Genomic DNA, 24142 nt, shown 5'->3' with positions numbered 1-24142 from the left:
CTAAATTTAGACTCGCTCGAGGTTTACCAGTGAGACAGGAATTATTTGCAAACACACAGACTGATTGCAACATGTTGGCAGAGTCATTTTGCACCAGTGAGTGGAACAGGACACGCAACTACATCCTTTAAATCTACGCGATCCTGGTTGGATTCTAAATAAAAACAGTTCATGTGAATTTTTGTGTAGATCCAACAGATAGTTAATTCCCACATTATCACAAACTGATTGCATATAATTAACATCATTCATTTGCTAACAGACTGCTTGCAACTCAAAGTTTCTTTGAAGACTGAAACTGAGTGACTGCAAGCCTGAAAAATGTCTTTGATGCAACGTTCTCAAGGTCATTTTACATAGTTTGTTCCAACCCTTTTTCCATAGTGTGACTGCACCAAAAAAGAAAAGAAAAAGTAAGAATTCCTGAGAATTAAAAGATAACTAACCAGTGCATTTTACAAAACATATCCCTGGGTAATGACACGAAACAAAAACAAGAGGAAAAAAAATGTTTACTATAAATAAGAAACTTCCATCATCCTGTTTCTCTGCATGTGACACCACAGCACAGTGGAAATACTGGATACAAGCACGACCAACACCAAAGTCAGAACACAGAGCTGCCACAGGAGTCTGATGTTTTCTTACTATTCGCGGTAAATACGAGAGTTTGGCTGGATAATTGTGAGACATAGTACAAATATCGAATGGACGTAAACAAATTAAAGGCCACTTCTCCCCGAAAAGATGTTTCCCACTTACGATCTACAGTGTCATGTTTCAGGCTCATTGCTAAAAATGCTTCAGCGTCACAGTGGGTTTACAAGGCATTTAAAAAAGAAATCAGCAATATGTCTTTTACAATAAATACTATACAGGCTGTATAGTAACAAGAAAGGTGCACATGAGTTTTTTTTTTTTTTTTTTTTTTTTTTTTTTTTTTTACACACACACACACACACACACACACACACACACACACACACACACACACACACACACACACACACACACACACACACACACACACAGCGTACCTTTACAAAGACGTTAAAACAGGGTGGCATCCTAAAAACCCACAAGAAACCAAAATAAAAGCACCATTAATGTGCTCAGTGAACATCTCTAACATAGAGCTCATGACTGGATCAACATGAGAACGTCACACCTACAAAAAGACATTCAGGGAGAGAAACACATGCCATCAAGTCTGAGTGTAACCTAGTTAATGTACAGCAACAATAAATAGTACCACAAGTATTTATTTCAAACACCACAGCTTATAAACTGGTCGACACGCCACACATGTGCACGTCCTACTCCGCCACGTCTGGTCTAACCTTGCTGTACCAGCCTTCGGTAGTGCGGCATGACCTTGCTCTCGGGGAGATATAGTCCCATCTCCAAGGCAACCAGTACCGGGAACTCCAGAGGAATCAGTTCGCGTCTGTTTATGCGGAAACGCTCCTCCAGCTTCTGCTCGTCCACGGAGAGAAAAAGCAGAGGAAGAAACAGGTGGTGATGATGATGATTTGTCCTGTTGCTTTGTCCATGCCAACAGTTGACTTAAATGATCTGTGATATCTTTTTCTTTCTTTTTTTTGTTATTAAATAGACCTGCACCATGAAGCAGGACTCCATATTATTAAGCTAACTTCAGGTTCAACCCTGAGTTTTCTTTAGTGTTATGAAGGTGGTTCATTGTCATGGTAACTTATTTTTAAGCATATTTTGTTCAACATAAGAGTTCAGCATGTAAGAAACCACCAATTACTGACCAATCAGATCTCTAACAAACAGTTTGCGGACCTCAGTGCACAGCTTTAGATCTCTTTCTGTTGAGCATCAATCAAAAAACAGATTTATTCCTCGCCTTTCCTCCTGTTGGATGCATATTTTATAAGCATCAACACAGTGATGTGTTCCTAAAACAGTGACACTGAGACAGTTTCAGCACTGTTCTCTCAGATCAAATAGAAAGACAGGATTCAAACTAGCCTCCTTGAAAAATTCATATAAAAGGTCAGTAAGTGCAAGATTTAGTTGCCCTATTTCACAGTATTAAGGTTCACAGAAAGATAAAAGTGTTTTAAAATGACCCTCTGCTAACAGGAAAAATTAGGAGCCTATGTTTGAACTGAGGTCTGATCTTCCATGAAAGGCGACACCATTTTCCAAAGAACTTTTTGGCTGGTAGGCGTAGATTTTGTACGTACTGATCTTGGGAATAACAGTAAGACATGAGCCAAACATGTAACATTGAGAACAGGGTTAAACCTAAAGTTACTTCAACAATTCTGCCTCCACAGTCGAGACTTAGTTTGTCGACTTTACACCGAATAAGGTTTTAAAATGTGTTGGGTTTTTTGAGAGCAGTGCACGTTTCTTCATTTTTTTTAAGTTTAATGGCACTACATGCCTGTTATTACACCAAACCAGTGAAAAGGTTCTTGGGTCCAGCTGACTGGACCCGCAGGCCCGTTCACCACCTGTAAAGTAAATGTAGTGAACTGAACCTTCACTAATGATTAGTTTCTTCTTACAGTTAAAAATGACAATAGAAGTCATAACAGTTTTCAGCTGCTATCCACAGCTAGCTTACGTTAATAAAAAGTTAAACTGAAAGCTGGCAGTATGCAGACCACGATTATCACAGTTGACTTAAAACTCGCTATTATAAAACATTTTCGTTAACTCAAATGAAAATTAAGAGTTTAGAAAAACTAAGTGAAAGAAAATCTACAGGTTTTAGTCTTTTTTGAGACTGCAGATGTTCTGCAGAGCTGAGTTTATATTATTGTAAAAACTGTTCTGTTTCTCCCAACTGTTGGTCCTGAAGAATGCACTGCATTATATGATTGTGGGTCAGTTAAAGTCTGGTTTTAGCACTACACTGCACACTAGTTACTGCTCTCGTATGAGCAGAGAAAGGTAGGTAGTTACATTTAAACACATCCTGTTTTGTTTTCTGAGTGGAAACTTTACTCACATCAATCAGCTGTTTAACTTCTGGCTTTCTCAGATCGCTGCTGATCTTTGCAGCCAGCAGCACGCACGCCGCCGCCACCAGCTTCCTGTTCTGCTTGTTGAGGCGTCCCTGCAGCACCAGCTTCTCAAAGTAAACAAAAGCCATTGCTATGGTCACCGGCTGGAGGCCGCACTCCTCGCTCACGGCCCTCATCTCTCTCTTCAGGCTAGAGGTGGTGAGAAGTCACAGTCATCAGTTTTCTAAGAAAAGGGCGTATTGTGTGTACACTCTGAACCAGATTACAGACCGAGGCCGAATCTTTAAAAGGCTCAAACTCTGAAAAGCAGAGAGGAATGTGAGAAATCTGCACCTTCTTATCTTGCTCAGTGTCAGTTTAATGTGGGGAAACTTCTCCTTGAAAGTCTCATTCATGTCCTTCTTCAGGTCAGATGGTTTCACGTATTCAATGACCGTCGTCTGCAGAGATGGAAAAACAAAACCGCCGTGTCAATATGGAACTGCCAGGAATAACAGCCGCAGTAAAGCGTTTCAGCTTTGCTTGTGTTGATAAGGACTGCTTCACCAGCACACTCATGCTGGAGGTCAGAGACGAGTGACGCAGTCAGCTGAGGAACAATAAAATCATGTGAGCTGGAGATAAAGGGTTTATTTACTCTTCAACATGACTGCAGAACTGCTTTACAACAATTTACAAGGCAAATGAAACTGGCCTGTCCTGATTTCTGAAACAAAGGAGGACAGATGGGGCGAGACAAAGAACCAGGGAAACTCAGAGAAACTCGGTCACAGAGGACACGGAGAAAAGTTCACACCTGCTGTAGAAAACATGGTTACTGTAAGCCTGAGGACACATAACAGAGCAGAGAGTGAGAGGACGGGAGCTTTTCCATCACAGTCGTCTACACTTTGAGCTTCTGTACGACTCATCAAGCTCATTTTAAGACTATCAAAGAAGCCCTGTTGTGCTTTTTTTGACTGTCATACATTTACCGTCATATTAAACTTCCAGCAGCCAAGCTTTAGAGACTAAAATGAAAGTGTGGGGATATTTATGACCTGTGTATCATCATGTCTCCAGTCACATGAAAAAAAACTTTAACATGAATCTGTGCAGTCCTGTCAGTATAACATCTGCCCTTATATATAAAATTAAACGTGGGTCATTCAATTAAAAAAAAACAAAAAAAAAACAAACAGAATAAGATAAAATCAGCTGACCCTCTCAGGATCCCTCATCTGACTCCAAGTGGGGGTCATTTCATACATTCATTAATACTTTTTCCTGGAAACTACTGAAAATTACAATAAATAAATAATTCAAGGTGCATGATATTTTAGCCAATGTGATTATAAGTCTGGTGTTAGTTTTGCTAATAGCAACTTAATATCTGTGATGCTGAGAACAGAAACAAGCATTGGTACCCTGGATGTTTGATCTGGTTTCTAATAATTTACTGAAGAACACTTTAAAAAGTGCATTTTGGGTAGACTTTCAGGGTCATCTCACGGTCATATCATGGGATTGATAATTGGCCAATAATAGGTTATGTCACATGAAATGTCTTCTTTTTAAGTGTCAGGTTGATCTCCTAGTCGTGATTCCCTCTGTGTTGGTATAATTAAACAACGTGATTGTTTTTTTCTGCTTTGAAAATTTTCATGTAGATATCTACTGTATTTATGAAGTCATGGGGCTCAAATATACTTAAAAAAGGTAAATAAAAATAATAAAATGCCAAATCTCAACCACTCTGTGTCTAATCTGAGGGCCTGTAACTCTGTAACTATATTATGAAGGTAGCATTTTGCATGCTTCAGTGAATATATTAACTCTATTAAAATAAAAAAATTTTCCAGACATGACTTTTTTTAAAATATGTAACACTGTGTACAATCACGGCCCACAGCGTCATGGAAAACCAGAGGAACAGCCGTGCCTTGAATCATTTCTCATTGTATATATATTTTTCATTACTTTCCAGCAAAGATTAATAACAAATTCATCAACTGAGCCCCACCTGGATCCAAGTTTATTTATGTAGCTATTTGCAGAAGTCATCTCTTGTTAGAAACTAACAGGCGGGTTAGCTTCTATAGCTAGCAGCATGTACAGTGTTTGCTCTGGGTGTGGTGGTGCTGAATGAAACTGCACAAAAACATATTGAGCAGCCTCCTGCAAACACAATCCACTGCTGCAACAATCCCATTTCAAGTTTTTGGATGTGAAATGACTTGTGGCAGACTGGAATCTGATACAAAAACATGAGGGAAACTATTTTGGATTTTTTTTTATATCCTCTGATGCTTTTTTTAAGTAAGAAATGCTTTGGGAGACTTCTGCAGACATCTGGGAGTTTTGGATTGAGTCGTAAGAACAAACGTGCACACAAACATTTACTTTTCTGTGTTGTCATTCTGTGTTTGCTCCACTGTTACTTTCCATGTCTGCAGTCTTTTGTATTGCATTTGTGGAAAGGTTTATTAGTAACCTGGTTATCCATTCACATGGCAGAGAAAGCGCCTCCTTCGAGGACAAACCTCACTGTAAAAATCAGGTTTCTCTCATCCCCAGCAATACAGATACAGAGTTAAACATTTAACAGCCTCAGCTCCAGTCAGCATTTGCTCTCGTTTGTAACTGCTATGAGGTTATCAGCTGAACATTTTTAGATTTTGGACCTTTTAGTTTCTGTCACATGCTGCAGATGATTTAATGGAACAAGGTGGTGTATGCTCAGAAGGTTTTTTATATGATGTCCAAGGGAGAGAATATCTCTAGTTTGCTAAAACAGGCACTCAGCCTTGGAACTCCTCTGGGAACTTACTTTTAAGCATTATCTAAAGTTCCTATAATTTCAGTGGGGATAGGGACATAAAAATGCAATTATAACTATCACAGGTCTAAGCTGATTAAAAAAAAGAAACACTTAAAAAGTTTTTATGAGCGTTTTTTTCCTCCTGGGACTCCTACAGCCAAATTTGCAGAGAATTCTCCAAAGATTTCCAATATTAACACCTCTGGCCCACCCACCAGAGGAAGGACAGCCAATAAGAATGAAGATGGCTTAAAGGGAAGCAGGAGGGGTGGTAAATGCCTTATTTCAGAGTGGATGAACTGGTGAGTTGCACTGAGGTCTGGTATAAAACACAAAATGTGAATGAGACATGGATGCTATTTCCTCAGTTAAAATTAGTTGAGTTTTGATGGCAAAAACAACACCACAGACGAACCGATGATGAACGAACACCACCTCTATTATAAACCTGTGTTTATAAGTTAGCTTGTAAGATGAACCCCCCCCCCGAGTTTCTTTTTGTTTTGCTTGGTTTCATCTGCTGCGATCTGATAAATAACTCCCCGACTAGCTGATAATGAAAGTAAGAGCTGCAGCCTCACTCACCACGTATGATGCAAATATGAGAACCCGCTTGTGTCTCCCGCAGGGCCACTGAGGGTCACTGAGCAGGTTGGGGTCATATTCCACCACCTCCTCCACATCTGAAATCAAAACACACACACACACACACACACACACACAAATGAGTGAATAATTACGGCTCCGGTCAGTTAGGATCAAGATGCAGGCACACATCTGTAAGCTTCATACATGGGTCCTGTGCCGCGCTGTTGTTCAGACGAGCAGGGGTGAAGCCCTTCTGCCCGTTGCCTCGGAAACGTGACTGAGGGGTCTGGGCTGTGCAGTTATCTGGTGGACCACCGCTGCTGCTGCCACCGCTCTTTTGTCTCACCAAGGCATTGGTTGGATAAAGAAACTGAGCGTAGGACACCGTCTGAGGAATAACGAGACAGTCAAGTATCTACCTTTTCATCAGTATATTTAGTTACAATAAAAACAAACAAACACAAAGAAACCAAACAACAATCTGCTCGTCCAATTCCCCCCCAAAAAGGGCAATCCAGTTTTGACAAACTCTGAATATACTGCACAGATGAGCAAAGTACAGCTCGAAGGATAGAAGCCGCCTGCAAATCATCACAGTTTGGTCCCCGACGTCCACTCCCAGTCCCAAAAATACATAAATAAATGAAATAATTTAAAAATCAATACAAGGCAGCACTATGTTCATGAATCTCGAGGCAACTGACTGTAATGACTCTGACCTGATATTTATTCAGGTTTAACAGCTAGAGCGCTCATTTACTCAAGCATAAAACAGATTTTTATGTTTATCAAATATCCAGAATTAGCAGTAAACATGCACTGTGCTTATATGCATGGTCACCCAATTTAAGCTCATTTTGAGTCAGGCAAAATTCTTCACATTAAAACACAAAGTTGCAGCCCTTTTTTCCATATGGAGGAAAAAAAATTCTTTATGTGCAGGAAACACTTTCACCCAGAAAAAATAACCTGATATGTCTACCAGTTTCATGGAGTTTACATAATTTAGTTAATAAAGTGCTCTGGAAAATAAAAATGTGTCCACCTCTGATCTAGTGATCTACTCAATGTCTGGTATGTTTTTAATATAGTGCACAATCTTCAGTGGCAAGTTACAGTGTGCTAGTCTCAGATGAGTATGAGTCACAGCACAAGCAGAGCTTCAATCGTGTGTATACTGTAGGTATCGCAGTACATCAGGCTGGCACTCACCTTTCCACAGGCACCCATCTCCACACCTTCCAGAGAAGGAAGCAGATCAGCAGCCACCACCGAGGAGAGTCTTTGCCTCTGAGCCTCCAGCTTAGGGTCACTGTTCATGAAAAGACACATTTATGTGACCGTTCCACCCACTCCTGCACACTCGCTGCCCTTTTGAGAATGATATGGATCAAACAGGAGGAGGATGGAAACATAAAAGTGAAGGATGGGTGCTCTCTGCTTGGGATGGTGCTTTCTTTGTACCTGATATTTGAACTCTCTCCATAGGGCAGCACTGAGAAAGCAGCGTAAAGCGACCGCTTGGCACAAATCAGCATGATCCTGCAGGACACAACAAGTACAGGCAGACAAAACAGATGGTGTGTCAGTCTACAAGCAACAGCTACAGTCACCACTACTCTGCAGCTACACGAACACTCATCAGCTGCAGTGACGGCAAAATCAGTCACACAGCCGCTTCTGCGCTTGTCAGTACTAAAGCTACACAGCTCTCGACAACAACCTAAAGCAGGAGGCGGGAACCATTACATTCAAGTCACAGAGGTATTCATAAAATCTGGATCACAATCCGTTTTTTCAGGGCATAAAAACCACAGGTATGCCAATACTGAGAGCGTTTTCTTTGCTTTAATAACAGCAACTCTGCAAATATTCAATTAATATTTTAAAGAGGACGTGTTCTGCTCATTTCCAGCTCCATATTTTGTCCTTAGGCTCTACTAGAGCGCTTTGTGTGATTCACAGTTGAAAATAATCCCTATTTATCTTACTGAAACAAGCTGATTTAGCTCCCTGTGAGACAGCATTCTTCTGAATGGTTGCCCCTAGTAAATGAGAGTGTTTGAAAGGCAAGATCCATGTGAGTAGAGAGATATCTGCTCTCAGTGACATCTCATAGAGCCAGCATTGGGAAAAAAATGACTGAAACATGTATTGGTAGTCTGAAGCCTAAGCCTTTGGCTAATAGACCCACACTTCTATACTTTGCGAGTCCATAACTCTGAATATTGGTGATTTTCGTTCTATTTTACAGCTGGTTATGAGGGAGTCAGGTGGGAGCCACTGATTGATTTTCAGTGGAATGATTTTCAGCTGCCACCTTTCCCGCATGATGATTTGACCTTTGAGAAGTTCACCCTAAAAACAGTTTCTAAAGTTTTCTCCAGTGAAATATGAGAAAACAGATAAAACATCCAACGCACGGTTTGTTTCTGTTATTCTACATTACACAAATCTTTATATTTATACATATACATATAACTAGAGCGGTTCTGCTCTTGACATTATAATATCCCAAGATATCGATGCTCAAACTTTAACAGACCTTAAATGTATTTTTCAGCCATCTCTGGTACAATATGAGGGTTGCAGAAACATTAAGGCGACCTAAAAAGTGCCATATTGACCAACTTCTATGTATTTTGGGGTTTGTAATTCAGATTAGCTGATTCTGTGTTTCTTCTTATATATAGTGCATAAACCTCTGTGCAACTCGAATGTATTGGTAACACACAAGAGGCTGAAACTACAGCTGGATTCATTCAAACCAGGAACAGGCAACCAGCAAACACAGTAAACACTCACGAGGACTCCTCTGTGCTGACAGAAATGCAGACAAACAGACTGATCTACTGAGCAGCACCACAACCAGTACGTACTAAAAACAGCTCCCCACAAAAAAAACATCAATAACATACAGTCAGCAGCCACTGCCAACACTCAGCTGTAAACACGCAGCCCGGCTGACCCTCGGAGAGATACCAAATCTCTTGGGGGGGGGGGGGGAACAGTATTACAACACTGACTTCTATTAGTGCTAATTACCTTATGGTATAAACTCTAAATGAGAGCTTCCCTTCAGCTCAGGAAGTAACACGCAATGTGTGTCTGCCTCAAACTGAAACAGAAAGCCAAACCTGTGGGACAGTTTGGGATTGTCATTGGTTTGCACGCACCAGCAGAAAACACTGAACGCACATATGTATGCATGTGGGGATGGATATGAAGTAGACAGTGGATGTTGGATGGCAAATGGGGAGTAAGATAATCGATTAAAAAAAATAATTATTTGACATGTTTGTGCCAAAGTTTACAGACAGAATATTTCTTTTTTCGCTGTTGTGGTCAACCAGCTGCCAGCAGTGTGGCATTTCATTTCCCTGGCCCCCTCTGGGTTACCTTACTGTTGCCGTAATGGGGTGTTAAATTTCCACACTGCACCTCTTTTGGCTTTTGCTAAGCTTCCAGGGGTGATTAAATTCACTTTAGCAATCACAACTCTGCAGCTGTATCCCTGTTATTCCTCTGCAGCTTGTGCACCAGATAAGCAGCTTATTACAGAGGAGTACAACGCTGCTATATTTAAGGCCTATTTAAAAATTAAACAGATTTTTCTGCATTTTTTTACATTCCTCTGCTAAAATCTGGGTGGAAATATGTGTACAAACACTGCTCTGAGACTCACCTGGATCCTCGGGTATCGTACTGCCTCATACTCTTGATGAAGTGGACTTTCTTTGGCACTTTGGGTCCCGGTGAGCCAGAGACATTCCTCAGCCTGATTAAAACACCACTTTAATTAATAATGCTTTCACAACATAACCCAAACAAAGAGTGTGCACGTGTTAGGACTTTCACTGTAATCACAAATCTCTTTGCCTTATAGGTTTGGAGGTAAAGGCGAATTATTTGGAGTATTTTCACCACAGAGTGTTAAAAAATGTGCTTTATTTCATGCACTGAGCTATTTCACGTTATTTGTTCTATTGAAATTAAAAAATTACCTTTAGACTTTTATTCATTCTGTTCCTCTTCGTATTACATATAGCTTTTAATACAGACTTCTGTTGCGATTATGATTATATTATATTCACACTTTTATTATTATATTTTGTATACATATACATAAAAAAATGGGTTCCTTTATTTTACTTCAGCTTCTGTTTTGTCATGTCATATGTTTTGTTGATCGTTTTTGTCTGGCGTAGCAAAGGAATTCCCCAACTTCTGACATGAATACAGAACATGTTACATTATCGTTTTAATTCAGGACACAAATGAACACTTTTGACCAGATTACAGAGACATAACCCTGATTTAAGTGCTCGTGTTTAACATTTAGACCTACTGATAGCTAATAATACCGAAAATGCTGGAACCCATTAAAATCAAAGTGACTTCCCCCGAAGATACCAGCTGGTGCCGTCTCTTACGGAAGTCAGCAGCCCCGTTTAAAGGCCCATGTTGACACATAAATCACTAATGTGCTCACCTCTGCCGTGAATCCAGAGAATTACCGGCACCGACGGGACTGAGCGCGGCGGGCGTTGACTTGACACGGGAGCAGTGCGGGTGTCCGGTCGGGACGGGAGAAAGAGGAGTGTCTGGGGTTAGCGTCTCGGCCGCACTGGTATTATCCAAAAATACCTCGTTAGCTCCAACAGCACCTGGCCCGGACATTACCAAAGAAGGTCCACCCGGACCGACCACCCCTGGGAAACTGGAGGATGAGCCACTACCGCTTGCGGCGACGTCTGTCACCTGGGCGACAGGTCCTTGACTATCCGACGGCTGGGGCACAACAGCGGCACCGCAGTCTCTGTCCCTGGGTTGGGGCTCCTCAGCGGCTTTCTGGTCGACATTTCCATCGCTAGGTTGACACTGGGGTCGTCCGTCGAGTGAGATATTACTGAGAAACAGCAGAGCAGCCTGTCTTCGCCGGGAGTCCTTCGCTTTCCTGCGCTGGTCTTGGTGAGTCTTTGCCGATTTACTGCCAGTGGACTGTAGACCGCAGAGAGCGGTCGCCATTCTAGTTTGAAATGTGGCAGTTGAACGAAAAGGCAAAGCGAAACCGGTAAGAGCATGTTTGCCCCACCTCTCTGTTTGCTGATTGGCTTTGAGGGTGATTATGCAAATTAAATCGTGTAAATACTGATAGGGGATTGGATATAGTCACCAAAATATTCTAGTTTCTTGTACCTGGTTGGCTGTAATGTTACAGTGGGAAGGGGGCTAGTAACAAAGGAAATATTCAATGGCTTTTATATATGACAACTAATCAATTATATCAATCAGAATATGCATAAATATTTTTCAGTCCGAGGGCATCAAGGTCTAACAACTAATGAATTGATCTAACAATCTTCTTTAAAAAAAAAATGTGTTCAATGTAATCAAAGGTGGGTGAGTGTTTTTTCACATCAAAACATGGTAACAAATTTTATTAATAATATTAAACGAAGGGCCTGAATAGAATTGCCAGATCCACCTAAAGGCTCCAGTTGCATTTAAATAATTTCAATTTGGCTAGTTGTCTGATATGCAACACTGCATAGGTCTCTGATGAAATACACTGCAGTTTAAATGAGTTAAAGAATTTTGCCGTCAGTTACCTCTGTGTGTTTAGCATAGCGCTGCATCTTACTGATTTGGGAGTTTTATTTGATTTTTATGTATGTTGGCTGGATTGAGAGATTCTATAGGCCATTTATGGACATGCGATTCCTAAAACATTCAGTCAAGCTGGTGTAATCTACAAATGTTGATAATGTACTTATTGACATTTATTTAGCAATTTTCCACTCTTATTGAGCATTCAAGCTCTATAAATGTTTTGGTGTTTTATCATAAAAGAAAGTCTGAAAATCAACAAGGAAGCAAACATTTTTTTCTAGATGTGTTATATTCAAGCAGCAGTCTCTGGAGCTGAAAGAAGCCAATGCAACAGTGTCAAAAAAACTGCACTTCCTCTAGGGTTCAACTTGAGGCTGACTCCAAAAGTGAATCAGTCTCCAAAGACTGCCATCTTAAAATGTCCAACTTTATAGCATTAGCTATAGCAAAGCACGTTGACAGCCTTGCACAAAAACACTTTTGTTCTCTTTGGATCATTTTCCTATTGATAACAACTGCACACTTATTTATAAGTCATCCACTTGAATGCTAGTATGGCCTAAAGTCCTGCTTTGATTAATAGGTGAACGAATGCCTCCCTTTGGGGTTTTTTTCAGGCACACCCAACTGGAAAGGATCCCAGGGTAAAGCCAGAACTCACTGGGGACATTACATATCTCATCTGGCCTGGGAATGACTCAAGACGTGTGGGTGAATGAATGATGACCCAAGTAACTGTAGCTGGGAGCTGTCTGCTAGGACTCACTTTTTAACTGGATATCTCCTTTGTGTTTGAATTATTTAACAAACATTATGACTTCCTGTGTGGGCCGGACCATCTAAGAAGTTTGTGTTTCACTTCTGTTGAATAAAATCCAAGTATTTCATTATTCTTTTACTTAATTATTGTGTCTGCATTAGAGCGTGACCCAATACAGGAATTTTAAAGACTGATACTGATACCAGTGCCGATATTTTCTGATTTAACATATCATATATCTGTCGATATTTTTCCATCTAGATTCACAAAAATAAACAGATTTTTCTAACACATGTTACGTGTAATTATTTATGAGTCCTTGCTAACCTAACCATTTTTTCATGCTTATCTAATTCAGGGTTGCAGGGGTGTCTATCCTAGCTGGATGACCCCTGGACAAGTTGACTGTCTGTTGCAGAGTTAATACAGAAAGACAATTCACCTAACCCCACTAACTGCAAGTTTTTTGGAGAAGGCTGGAGTACCCAGAGACAATGGGTGACATGGGGAAAACATGCAAAAGTCACAAAGAAAAGCCCCAGCCCGATAAGCCCCTTTTCCATTAGTACCTACTTGGATGGACTCGGCACAGATCGGTCATGTATCGCCACGGATCGCCACGACTCAACTCGGATCGACTGGTTTTTCATTACAATCCAGTACCACCTAGTGTGTGTGGTTGTCGTCATAGTAATGCTGCAGAGCATCCTGTGCCATAATTATGAATGCTAGAACAAAGGTGGACGTTGATGCAAGAATATGCCTGCTGCTCGAGCTGTGGTTTTCGTTAGACTTGGGGGACCATGGCTTTGTTTTTTGTAGCCATTTCCCTTGTTCCCTCAAAAATGGCGGTTTTGATTTTTTTTGAGATCCTCTCAAGACTCATCGCTACTGACCAGCAAATCGGTGGCATGGAGTCTGATGATGTCACATTTTAGTACCTGCTCAGTATGCTTGGAACCCCAGCCAAGCAGGTACTAAACAGGCACCTGGTACCAGGTACTATGACTTAATTGAAAACTCCGAAAACTGTGGTGAACTGTGTCGAGTTGACCCAGGTACTAATAAAAAGGGGGCTATAGTGGAGACAAACCCCGTTGCTGTGGGGAAATTGTTCATTTTAACACTTCATTTAAAACTGGTAACCATGTAATAATTTTGTTTTATTGTCACAAGTCGTGGATTACTCAGTTACACTCTGCCCAGATCAGCTGTTTCTTGTGTTTGTGGTGTTCTAAACATATGGCACCAAGTTGCACAGTGCCCTCTGGTGGACAAACTATTGAACATTAAAGCTTGTAACATGGTTGAAGGGTGTTTCTGCCATTTCTTCTTTACTTTTTAAATTTTAATTTATGATAGATCAGATATCAGTTGATCTTGTCATCGCTTTAGCGCTCCTCCTCCTCATTTTGTTCACACCCCAGATAGCTTTCCTCAGGATGTCGTTGACAGCTGTAAAAAAAATTCCTCGTCTTTGTATGGTTGCCTGTGATTTTACAGTTGTGACTCATTAGGAGAAATAAATGTTGAAGTGATATTTTCACACCATTGTTTGGCTTTTGAGAAAATTACAGCAGCACCTATTTAGCATTTGTGAACAAGTCAGTGGGAGCGTGAGACTGTAATTGTGAGATCAAAGACAGCTCGGCTGCTTGTTATCTCATTGTACTGCAGCAAGCACAGTTAATGGGACGGTTAGCACAATATTTGCATTTTGGTTCCACACTTATAGTCTCGTAGTGAGTGTTTCTCCGAGACAGAAACTGAAGTGTGAAAGCTTTTCCATCTCCTGAGTGGGAGCAATCAATAGGTCCTTTCCTTCCTTCACCATTTAAGGGAATTACACTGCAAGCAGCGTGCCAAAGAGGGGGCAGATTGTGTTGTGCTGATGTTTGGAGATGTGGGTAGTACTGACAACTTTAGTACTGATAATCCACTGATCCCCTGCAGAGATGGGATTAAGACTCAATCTAATCAGAACAATCTGTCGATCTGCCTCTGAAGTATCTATCTACAGCTGTGCTCAGAAGTTTGCATACACTTATCATGGGCATGAATTTTGTGGTAATTTGGGGCTTTTGCTGATTTCTTTAAAGTGATTTTTCTTCAGAGTGGAATGGTTGTACAGCTTACATCTATAAGGACTTAAAAAAACAAGAATTGGGTGCACAGGTTTTCTCTAATCCAAACAGGCTTAAAAGTAAACATACAGGTTCAATTTATGCACTCACCTCCACTAACATTTGATCAAATATCTCTTAGAAAGTTGCAAATCGATCAATACTTTTTGTAACCTGCTTCTGCCATAAGTCTGGCTGAATAATTGACCTTTTTTCTTAGTAGAGTTCATTCAAACTACCGTGACATTGATGCCCGTGACAAGTGTATGTAAACTTCTCACCACCAACTGTAAGACTGAAGTATTAAATCAATGTTAAAAAAAAAAAAAAAAAAAAAAAAAAGTCTTGAGTCTTGATAATATCAACCTCTATCAACATGCTGCAGGTTGAAACATGCACATGGATAGAATTTTATCTGTCATCATGTTTTGGTTGACTAAAATCAATGTTTGTTTGCCTACATCTAGCCTGTTGTTCCGACTCATTACAGTCATTCACCCTCTATCTATGCAAAAAGATAGTAACAGATAGTCAGGTAAACACACTGCTCTTTATTTTAGCAACAACAACATCATGAAATCATCTCCACCTTCTTGTTCCATCTTTTTTTTCTTGCTCTGAACAGCAACAGTCTGGCATGACCAGCTTAAGGCTTTTAGATTCTAGCTTTTGTGTTTGAGGTACAGCCCCACCCAACTCCTGCCACAACAAACTCATTTTATGGTACATTGTGTGGTTGTTATTGATGGATTGAGTTAGCACCATAATCAAAGCCTCTCTGGCTTTTTTTTTTCTTTGACTGCAGCAGGCGTGGTAAAGGTGCTCTGTGGTCTTTTTTTTTTCTCTTTTGTTTCTGCCATCTGGGAAAAACCAGCTTAAAGGACGGTGTTTACAACAAAACTGTCATAGACACAGCTTCAAATTATTTAAATGGACACGGCAGGACTCTCCCACATACACCCATACACATGCTGGTATGTGAGCGCACACACACACACACACACACACACACACACACACACACACACACACACACACACACACACACACACACACACACACTAGCACACACAAAAGTCAGAAAATCTCTCCTGTGTGACTATTCTATAGAAAAACAACCCTGATAAAAGAAAGGAAGGTAAAACTTTATTTTATAAGTCCATTAATTAAAAATAATTTCCTCAAAAGATTCATGTAAAATGACTTTAATTCAGTGTAATTTGTCACTAATTATAGTTAAAAATGGACTGTGCTGAACAGTCCATTTTTAACAATTATTTCAATTTGGGTGGTGCTACTTTCAGCAGCTCCCTAATTCACGGGGTCGTGACTCGTGACAGGAGGTAGTGCTGCATGTTTAATTTGGCAGATTTTATATGCTGGATGCCCCGCAACCACAAGGGTCCGAACTGGAAAGCTTTAATTTGTTAGGTGAATTTGTAAACTGCTATTACACTGGGGTAAATTGTAATAAAAAAGGGCTCACTCATATCTGATATCTGGGCCAAGAGTTCCAGTTACATGCACTGATCACTGTTTTACGCAGGTGACTTTAAAATAAAAGCTTCTAAAAAGCTAAATCCTCTTCAGGTGATAGTTGACTGCAAACCCAGTCCTTCTTTCGGTCTCCACATGCACAGTTTACAAGAATGCATCCAAAACCTTCAGGAGGTCAACAAAACGTGTAAAGCTGTTGGCAATTTGTCTACAAATACAAAAACACTGTTTACAATAATTAGCGTAGAATGAATGAATTATATATACTAAAAAAAACTGTAAACTGTAACGGGTGGACTGGAATTCACGTGGATGTAACTTTGAGCTTTACTCAAAAGAATAAAGTCCCTTTTTCAAATATCTGCCCCTTACAGACAAAAGAAGAACGACTCTGGATTTAAGTAATAAGTACAATATTTCCACAATTTACAAGGGTCCTGTGATTTTGCTTAGTTTTCTCCAAGTGCTCTCTTTCTTTCCTCTTTATATAAAAGTGAAGCTGAAGATTCTCAGCTGCCCACGAATGGCACCAAAAAGCTTTGTCATCACTTTCTGATTGTCGTCAGCAGAATTAATTCTTTGGGAGACTCTCGGCCAATAGGCTTTCACAACACAGCGCAAAAGGAGTCTGTTTTGTGAACAGAGGCAACAGTCTGTTTGCCTCTGTTCACATCTCTGCTACTGTAGCAGTGATTTCCTCAAACCAGACTATGTACCATGCACCAAACATGGCCTTTCTCATTTTCAAGGAACACAATAAACAGCCCTAGGAGGAGCGCCAGCATCCAAATTTCCCAGATCCTAATAGGATTGTGCTCTAGAGTGATGTGTCAACACACACCCAATTAACAGGGGGTATGCCCCACACCCTATAAGACCCAAAAGATCTGCGAAGAGGAGTTAGACAAGTGATTTTAATGCTGTGCTTTAATATGTTCACTAAAATTTCTCTGGATGTTATTGATCTGCTTGTGCCAAACTACAAAACTAGTCCTAAAAAGCTTTTGAGGAAATTATTAGGAAATCACAGACTGGCAAAATAAAGGGCTACCAAAAGTACTACATGCCTGTACCATCAGTAATATCAAAGCTATTCTGTTAGGAGTCTGCAGCTATTTTTTAAAACACTGTTCAGACAACAAAATATGAATACAGTACAAATACAGACAGTGCTGTCCCTCTGCAACAACTTCTTCATTTTACAGTATTTTACATGTAAAGTATCATCTGTCCTGTTTTGTTTTTGTTGTGGAAGATGGATGCAGTATGAAAATACAGCTGTTGAGTCCTGTAAAATGCAGTGTTCAGTACATACACATTCTGGAGGAAGGTGCATCTTGTTATAATAGTGATGGCATGTCCCCAAAATAACAGATTGCTTGTAAACACGCACATAGCTTACCTTAAAAACAAAAAACAAATATAGTGTCACAGGAATGATGACAATCCCACTAACAGCATGAAAATGCTCAAAGCCTTGTCACAAATAATCACATTTTCAACTGTTTTTACATTCAACTCAAATGTTGCTTTTGATGTGCCCTTCGGATTAGAAACAGCATTTTCAGAGACTCCTTCAACATGAGTGAATAGCTATGGAAAATTGTGATTCGGGAGACCACTACCCGTGCTGCGTCTACATAAGATGGTGTTTAAAAATGCAGTGCGAGTCTACCTACTCACTCGGTGATGTTTGAGTTTTAGCTGCCATAAATAATCATGCATGTTGAAGGCTTGTCTCTGTTGTCGACCACCTGACGAGGATTTGCTGAAGCACCTTCGCCGAGGAGGACTTTCTGCCTCTGACTGATAACAGGTCCTCTTCTCTGCCTGCCTGTGATCCTCTCTACCTTCCATATCTTTCTGTAACACATCCTGACCTGAGAAATGATACAGAAACCAAAATATGCACCGTCACCAGACAATATCGCAGAATCTTGCCCCATGTAGAAAGTAAACACGCAACACTCCATCCCCTGATGTGGCTGTTTGTGGCCAGAACAGAGAGCCGTTAAGTAAGTGTGGAGTTAAACCTGAGAGTCATCCTCCTGCCATTTTTATTTAAGGCAGGATGTCCACACAGGAACAAGCTGAGTCACAGCACCATCGGCGCATTACACGGTGGTTTCGTACTCCATCACTTCTTTGGGAGTGCTCAGGCAGCGGTACTGAATCCTCGGTGTAACGGGGGCAGCACTCTCGAGCACCAGGATGGTTTTACGCAGCCGACGGTCGATGAAGTGAGCGTCCCAGGCGGGGTACTTCTTCCTGGGCAGGTCTATCCGGATGACGGGGCCCTCTGTCCTGGGTGTGAGATGAGGCACTGGGGTCTGAGCTCCCCGAGGTGGCCGCACCTTAAACACATCCCCATCTATCCCCGGCTCTCTGTCTGACCCTTTAGTTCTCTGAAGGGTCCTGGGAGGGCTGCTTACCAGGTCAGGAGGGAGGCTGGAGGCTGGCGAGGCCAGAGCCTCCACGGGCACCTCCTTCTCCACTATGTAACTCCACCCTGAAACTGCACCGTCAGGGTGCAGCAGGCAGTAATACACAAACATGAAGAAGGTGCCCAGAGCGTAGCTGCTGGCCACCACGCACACCATCATGACAGCGTAAAAGTCTAAGGTACTCTGGCGCTCGCCAGTGCTGCGGTACAGGTACCAGAAGGTGGTGAGCGCCACATTCTCAACAAACACAGTGAGACTGTAGATGAGCATCCTGCAGCAGGTGCGCCCCTCTCTGACGCTGAACCAGCAGAAGATATAGACAATACCCACCATCATGTTATAGATGATTTCCTCCCATTTGGACATGCAGAAGTCCGTTTCGCCTTGAATGATCCAAAACGTCATGATGCACCAGTGGGCCACGATGAAGATGCCAAAGTAAAGCTGGAACACGGAGGCAAAGAGGGCAAACGCCAGTGTGCGAGCTCCGATGGTAAATAAGTGCCACAGAATCTGAACTATCACTGCATTGTAGGTCATGGGTAGCTTATCGTCTCGGGAGTCCCTCAGGACTTTCTGGTAGGAGGAGATCATCCAGGCGAGGGATATCAGTGAGGCAGAAGCTGAAAGCCCTGGGGAGAGAGCGGAGAAGAGGGAGGAAGAGAGACAGAGATTTGGCAAGAGGAGTAAGATGGGATAGAAATGGCTGTGAGTTAACTGTCTCACCATGTAGCACAGAAAGAAAATGCACTTCCCTCATCTCAGTGGGAGCCTGATTGAGGCGAGCTCAAGTGACTCATCGCTCACAGCGTGCGTACAGTGTGGGCTGCAGACTCATGACTGACTGATGTGATCATGTGCATGATGGCTGTGGTGATTGGTCGTTTTGGGGGCACTTACCCTGAAGGGGCAGCACCTGATTGGCCCGGATCATGATGGTGAGCTGCAGCACGAGCTGAGGGGCGCTCTTCAGAAAGGACTCCAGAAGACGAAGCATGCTGATATCAGCGCTCTCAAACATCATGCGCCAATAGTAGTGACGCCGCTCTGGGTCTCCGTGCCAGCGGCTCTGCACGCCCAAATACAAGGCGTGGACATACCTGAGTATCAGAGGCAGATATATTTCAGAAACTTTCAGCGGTGCATTAGTTTTTGTGAGATGGAAAAGGCAGATTAGGCTTTAATGCTGTGCTTCAAAAACTTTTGGACATCAAACACAGACTCTCAGAAGTCATAACTCATTATTCCAAACTCTGGGAGCCGTCAGTACTTCTTGCCAGAAAGCTGGTTACTTGCCCCACTGGGATTTAGATTAAACTGAAACTGAACTAAGCAGCTCTGTGGTTATAATTTTAGTACAGACATCAGAGGGGGGAATGTGTGAAGCTTGTCTCCAGTCTCTCTTCAAATAAAATAAGTCCAAGGAGTTCAGAAAAAGTAAAATACGAGGAGCTGCGGAGAGAAAACCTTCAAGGCTGAAGGTTAGAAGGGAGAAAAGAGCTCGCTGCAAATCCTTTGTTGAATTCTTGAGCTTTTGCTGACATGTAGTCCCACCTCCATTCGTTCTGCAGTGACCTTGTATAGGTACCAAACAGGATGCTGCAGAAAAGCACACATATTTCTGCACAAATGTGTTTGCACTATGCAAATATACAGAGTGTAAACGATTATCGCTACAGAGCATCTACATGTTGGAAAATCACCGGTGGTTGTCACGGAGGACTGATGCTATAATCGCCTCAGTAATTGCCTCGGGGAGAAGGGTCAGAGAAGCCCTATGTCAACAAGCCCACTGAACCACAGGGGAGATTGTGTAACCCTTTTTTTGTTCTGGTCCCTGCTACACAAAGCGTGCCTTGGGATGGAACAGACTGGGAAAATAGAGCATATGTGCAATAACGAGGGTCAAAGACTCAGCCACACAAGAGGACGCACACACACACACAAACAGTGTCATCGCACGCCCTGTGTGTGACACGAGCCCGCATCACATCTCAAGCGCACTGACATTCAATTCTGGTAGCCGGCCCAAATTGATCCCGGTTCACCTGACTAATTGTGTATCAGTGACGGCTCATTCCTGAGTTAACAGCTGAGGGTAAAACACAGCGGTAATCCTCTTAATGTGCAGACACGCTGCTCTGAGAGCAGCAGCAGCAGAACGGCAATGAACGGGGCACGCACCACAGCTTTAATGGCATTACCGGTAATTCTGTGCCGCCACAATGTTTTAATGTGATCCAGGACACGCTCTCTCACACTAGTCTCCAGGAGGAAATAAGGAATCAATATATGTTATTACCCATAGGGCTGTCTAAAGAGGCAGGAAGAGCGAGAGCGAGAGAGGACAGAGATTATGCAGGCCTACGGATAAATCAAACAACTGATTTGCATCTTTCTTTCTACAACAGCCCGACATGTCTGCAAAACACAACTTGTCTTTGAATGTAATTTTGTCTAACCGTCCACCTACTACAGTTTGGATGAATGGCTCCTCCTGGCTGGCAGCAGTTCAAACCTGTCAAAGCCTATCAGGGCACTCCAAGCTTGAGCACCGACTCACCATCACTGCTTGAGTAGCTGACCTACAGACCTACTGCCATCTATTTGAGAACAATGCCAAAGTGTACACCGGTTTGTTTTTAGCGCCCAGTAATTAAACATGTTTGGGTATGAACATGGCTCGAAGGGAAAAAACTGTTGGGAGGTTTGAGAATATGGATTTTGCAAACATAAGAGCCAGAGCCTCAAGGTAGGAACCAAAAATACACCAAACAGTGATAGAGAGGCAAGTATCACTGTAAATGTGAAGCAACTCTCCTGACATTTATGACTATTATCCTTCTTCTTGAGCAGTCAGGCTCCTTCCTCCTACTGAACAGACAAGAGGATTTTTCTTCCTTCTTGTTTTCCTCCCATTTTACTTCATTTGAAGGGGATTGGTGTGGATGAGTTGGTGATTTTCAGACAGATGATTGACCTAGAAGCCAGCCAGGGGGTTGGGGGAGTGGAAGGGTGGAGTCTAAATCTGCCTTTCCATGCTCGTGAAAGACGTCAAACAATACAAAAAGATATTCTGGCATTTTGGGCGCAGTCCTCCCTGAATGATTAGGTTTCATAACTACAGGGAGTGATGCTGTGCTTTGAAAGACCCCCCCACACACACAGCCACAATGTGTAGTCCCCCCTTGGCTCAGATCACGCTTTGAGTGTTCTGACTTACCTCCAGACCTGTGCCAGCTGAAAGATGTGAATGAGAGCCTGGAAGAGCCAGACGAAGACTCTGCAGCACCCCCGGGCTCCTCCCCCGGTGCCCGGCCCTGGCAGCACCCCGGCCGCGGCAGAGCGGCCAGCGCCCCGCTCGCCGCTGTCCTTGGTGCTGATGTCGCGCTCCGACGCTGCCACCACGGCGGCCGCGGCAGTGCCGCTTTCCACGGTTTCCGAGAAATCGTAGGCGAACCATCGGAAGCTCAACACTTGCACGACCACGGACGGGACTATCACAAAGACCAGAGTCAGTACAAACTGCGGGTAGTACTTCCTTAGGTAGTAGTCCGCGGCCAGCCACAGGTCTGAGGCCCCGTCCGCGAAGAACACCAGAAGGGCGCACAGCGTCCAGCAGCAGTCCGAGAGGGTATAGCGCTGCTCGTCGGGACGGCGCTGGGGAGGCCGCGGGTCCGACCTGGAGGGGCACTCGGGTGGGATTGCGTTTCGGAGAGAGACGGGTGCACCGTCAGATTTCGCGGCCATATTTGTTGTAGGGAAGCGAGTAAGGGATGGGAAAATGATGGAAGGGGGGGAGGGGGGTCGCCCAGCCTGTCGGTCTGTAGACTATGAATGCGTGTGGGAGGGAGGGAGGGGAAAGGAGGCATGGAGGAGGGCCAGAGTAGGAGAGAGAGAGGGACGGGGGGGGGGGATCATTGCCGCTCCTCAATCATCGGAGATCATATAGGAAAATGAGATTTTAAGCGGTCTGAGCGGAGATTTCTCTCCATCAAAGGGAGCTGAGCTGTTCGGTTACAGCGGGTAGCCTACTTTGGGTTTGTCCGTCCACAAATCTAGGAATTTATTAAAAGACAGAAGTGGGAGAACTACAGAAATAGTTTACTCGACACAAAGTAAAAATAATAAAGCTGAAGAATAAATATTACAAATAAAAGTTTCACATTTTAAAACTGTAAAACTGTAATCTGTAACATTATAAATTACTAACACATCATAGTAGCTTAATGTTTCCTAACCAGGGTCCCCTAGAAGCTCAAAGAGGTCTCATAGCATTCACAAAAAGAATACAGTCTGCCTTAATTTTTTTAAACATTGCTTATATGTGTGTGTAAAGTGCATTAACTGTATACAAATGATGGTCCTGGGTCTAAGAAGCTAAGGGAGTGCAGAAGTGCCTTTAACCTGCATTCCTTTAAATGGCCAGCAGGGGGCTTCTGCTTCCAAAAACAGTCCAGTTAAATAGAAGTCTGTGAGTTTTCTGTTGAGTTTATGTTCTCAATCGCTGCTTTCAAGTCATATTTAATGCAAAGTGAGGTTTATTTTGCAAACTATGGTTATTTTTAGAGTCAAAAATGGTGATAAAGCAGAGAAGCTGGCAGAGTATCTTGTGCGGTGTCCCTGGGGTTCTTAGATCCACTCTCAACAGGTCTACTTTCAGAACACCTAAATGGTGAGGAGATAAACACTTCACTGAAGGCTACATTCACCCTTTTATAAACAGTCTGAACTAAAAATTAATGGCTCAAACTTACCCAGTGTAAATGGTGCGGGAAATAATTATTTGATCTCTTACTGAATTTGTACAGTAGTGGCCAAAGGTTTTGAGAATGACACAAATATTGGTTTTCAAAAAGTTTGCTGCTTGAGTGTTTTTATATCTTTGTGTCAGTTGTTTCTGCAATGTTTTGAAGTAGAATTACAAGCACTATATAAGTTTTAAAGGCTTTCATCGATATGTTTATGCAAAGAGTCAATATTTATAGTGTTGGCCCTTCTTTTCCAAGACCTCTGCAGTTTGCCCTGGCATGCTTTCAATCAACTTCTGAGCCAAATCCTGACCGATGGCAACCCATTCTTTCATAATCAATGCTTTGAGTTTGCCAGAATGTTTTGTTCCCCGAGCCACTTAATTATCACTTTGGTCTTATGGCACGGTGCTCCATTATGCTGGATAAGGCATTGTTCTTCACCAAACTGCTTTTGGATGGTTAGATGTTGCTGTTAGAGGATGTTTTGGTTCCATTCTTTATTCAGGGCTGTGTTCTTTGGCCAAATTGTGAGTGAGCTAACTCCCTTGGACGAGAAGC

General features: G+C 42.3%; 2 protein-coding genes across 3 annotated transcripts; both read right to left on the bottom strand.

Annotated features, from left to right (window-relative positions):
* Nucleotides 1-1335: 1335 nt before the first annotated feature.
* On the bottom strand, nucleotides 1336-11421 carry cables2a (Cdk5 and Abl enzyme substrate 2a). Of its 2 annotated transcripts, none has more exons than XM_085344815.1 (9): nucleotides 10886-11421; nucleotides 10079-10171; nucleotides 7858-7935; nucleotides 7606-7705; nucleotides 6581-6781; nucleotides 6391-6480; nucleotides 3339-3445; nucleotides 2990-3194; nucleotides 1336-1476 (listed from the first exon to the last, which is right to left on the bottom strand). In XM_085344815.1, the coding sequence occupies exons 1-9, from the start codon at nucleotides 11419-11421 to the stop codon at nucleotides 1336-1338; spliced, it is 1551 nt and encodes a 516-aa protein (XP_085200941.1). The 2 variants fall into 2 exon arrangements, with proteins under 2 accessions (XP_085200941.1, XP_085200940.1); XM_085344814.1 differs by having other exon boundaries at nucleotides 6391-6488; nucleotides 6598-6781.
* A 7079-nt stretch (nucleotides 11422-18500) lies between these two features.
* Nucleotides 18501-22580, bottom strand: xkr7a (XK related 7a). Its single transcript, XM_085344416.1, has 3 exons — nucleotides 22054-22580; nucleotides 19731-19930; nucleotides 18501-19462 (listed from the first exon to the last, which is right to left on the bottom strand). Exons 1-3 carry the CDS (start codon nucleotides 22578-22580, stop codon nucleotides 18501-18503), a joined length of 1689 nt encoding a protein of 562 aa, XP_085200542.1.
* Between the last annotated feature and the right edge of the window lie 1562 nt (nucleotides 22581-24142).

Source organism: Diplotaxodon limnothrissa, linkage group LG20 (assembly GCF_057381915.1).
Source record: "Diplotaxodon limnothrissa isolate DT_005_m linkage group LG20, D_limnothrissa_male_GT1.1, whole genome shotgun sequence".
NCBI classification, from domain to species: domain Eukaryota; kingdom Metazoa; phylum Chordata; class Actinopteri; order Cichliformes; family Cichlidae; genus Diplotaxodon; species Diplotaxodon limnothrissa.
This window is presented reverse-complemented; position numbering and strand designations above follow the sequence as displayed.

Bases quoted from the DNA above. Each gene is read 5' to 3' on its own strand.
- cables2a (XM_085344815.1), bottom strand. From the start codon at position 11,421: ATGGCGACCGCTCTCTGCGGTCTACAGTCCACTGGCAGTAAATCGGCA. The intron at 6,782-7,605 runs GTGAGTGCCAGC...GTTATTCCTCAG, and splicing joins AGATGGGTGCCTGTGGAAAG to ACGGTGTCCTACGCTCAGTT. The intron at 6,481-6,580 runs GTGTGCCTGCAT...TCAGATGTGGAG, and splicing joins CATGTATGAAGCTTACAGAT to GAGGTGGTGGAATATGACCC.
- xkr7a (XM_085344416.1), bottom strand. From the start codon at position 22,580: ATGGCCGCGAAATCTGACGGTGCACCCGTCTCTCTCCGAAACGCAATC. The intron at 19,931-22,053 runs GTAAGTCAGAAC...TCTGATACTCAG, and splicing joins CAGCTGGCACAGGTCTGGAG to GTATGTCCACGCCTTGTATT. The intron at 19,463-19,730 runs GTAAGTGCCCCC...CTCTCTCCCCAG, and splicing joins TCAGGTGCTGCCCCTTCAGG to GGCTTTCAGCTTCTGCCTCA.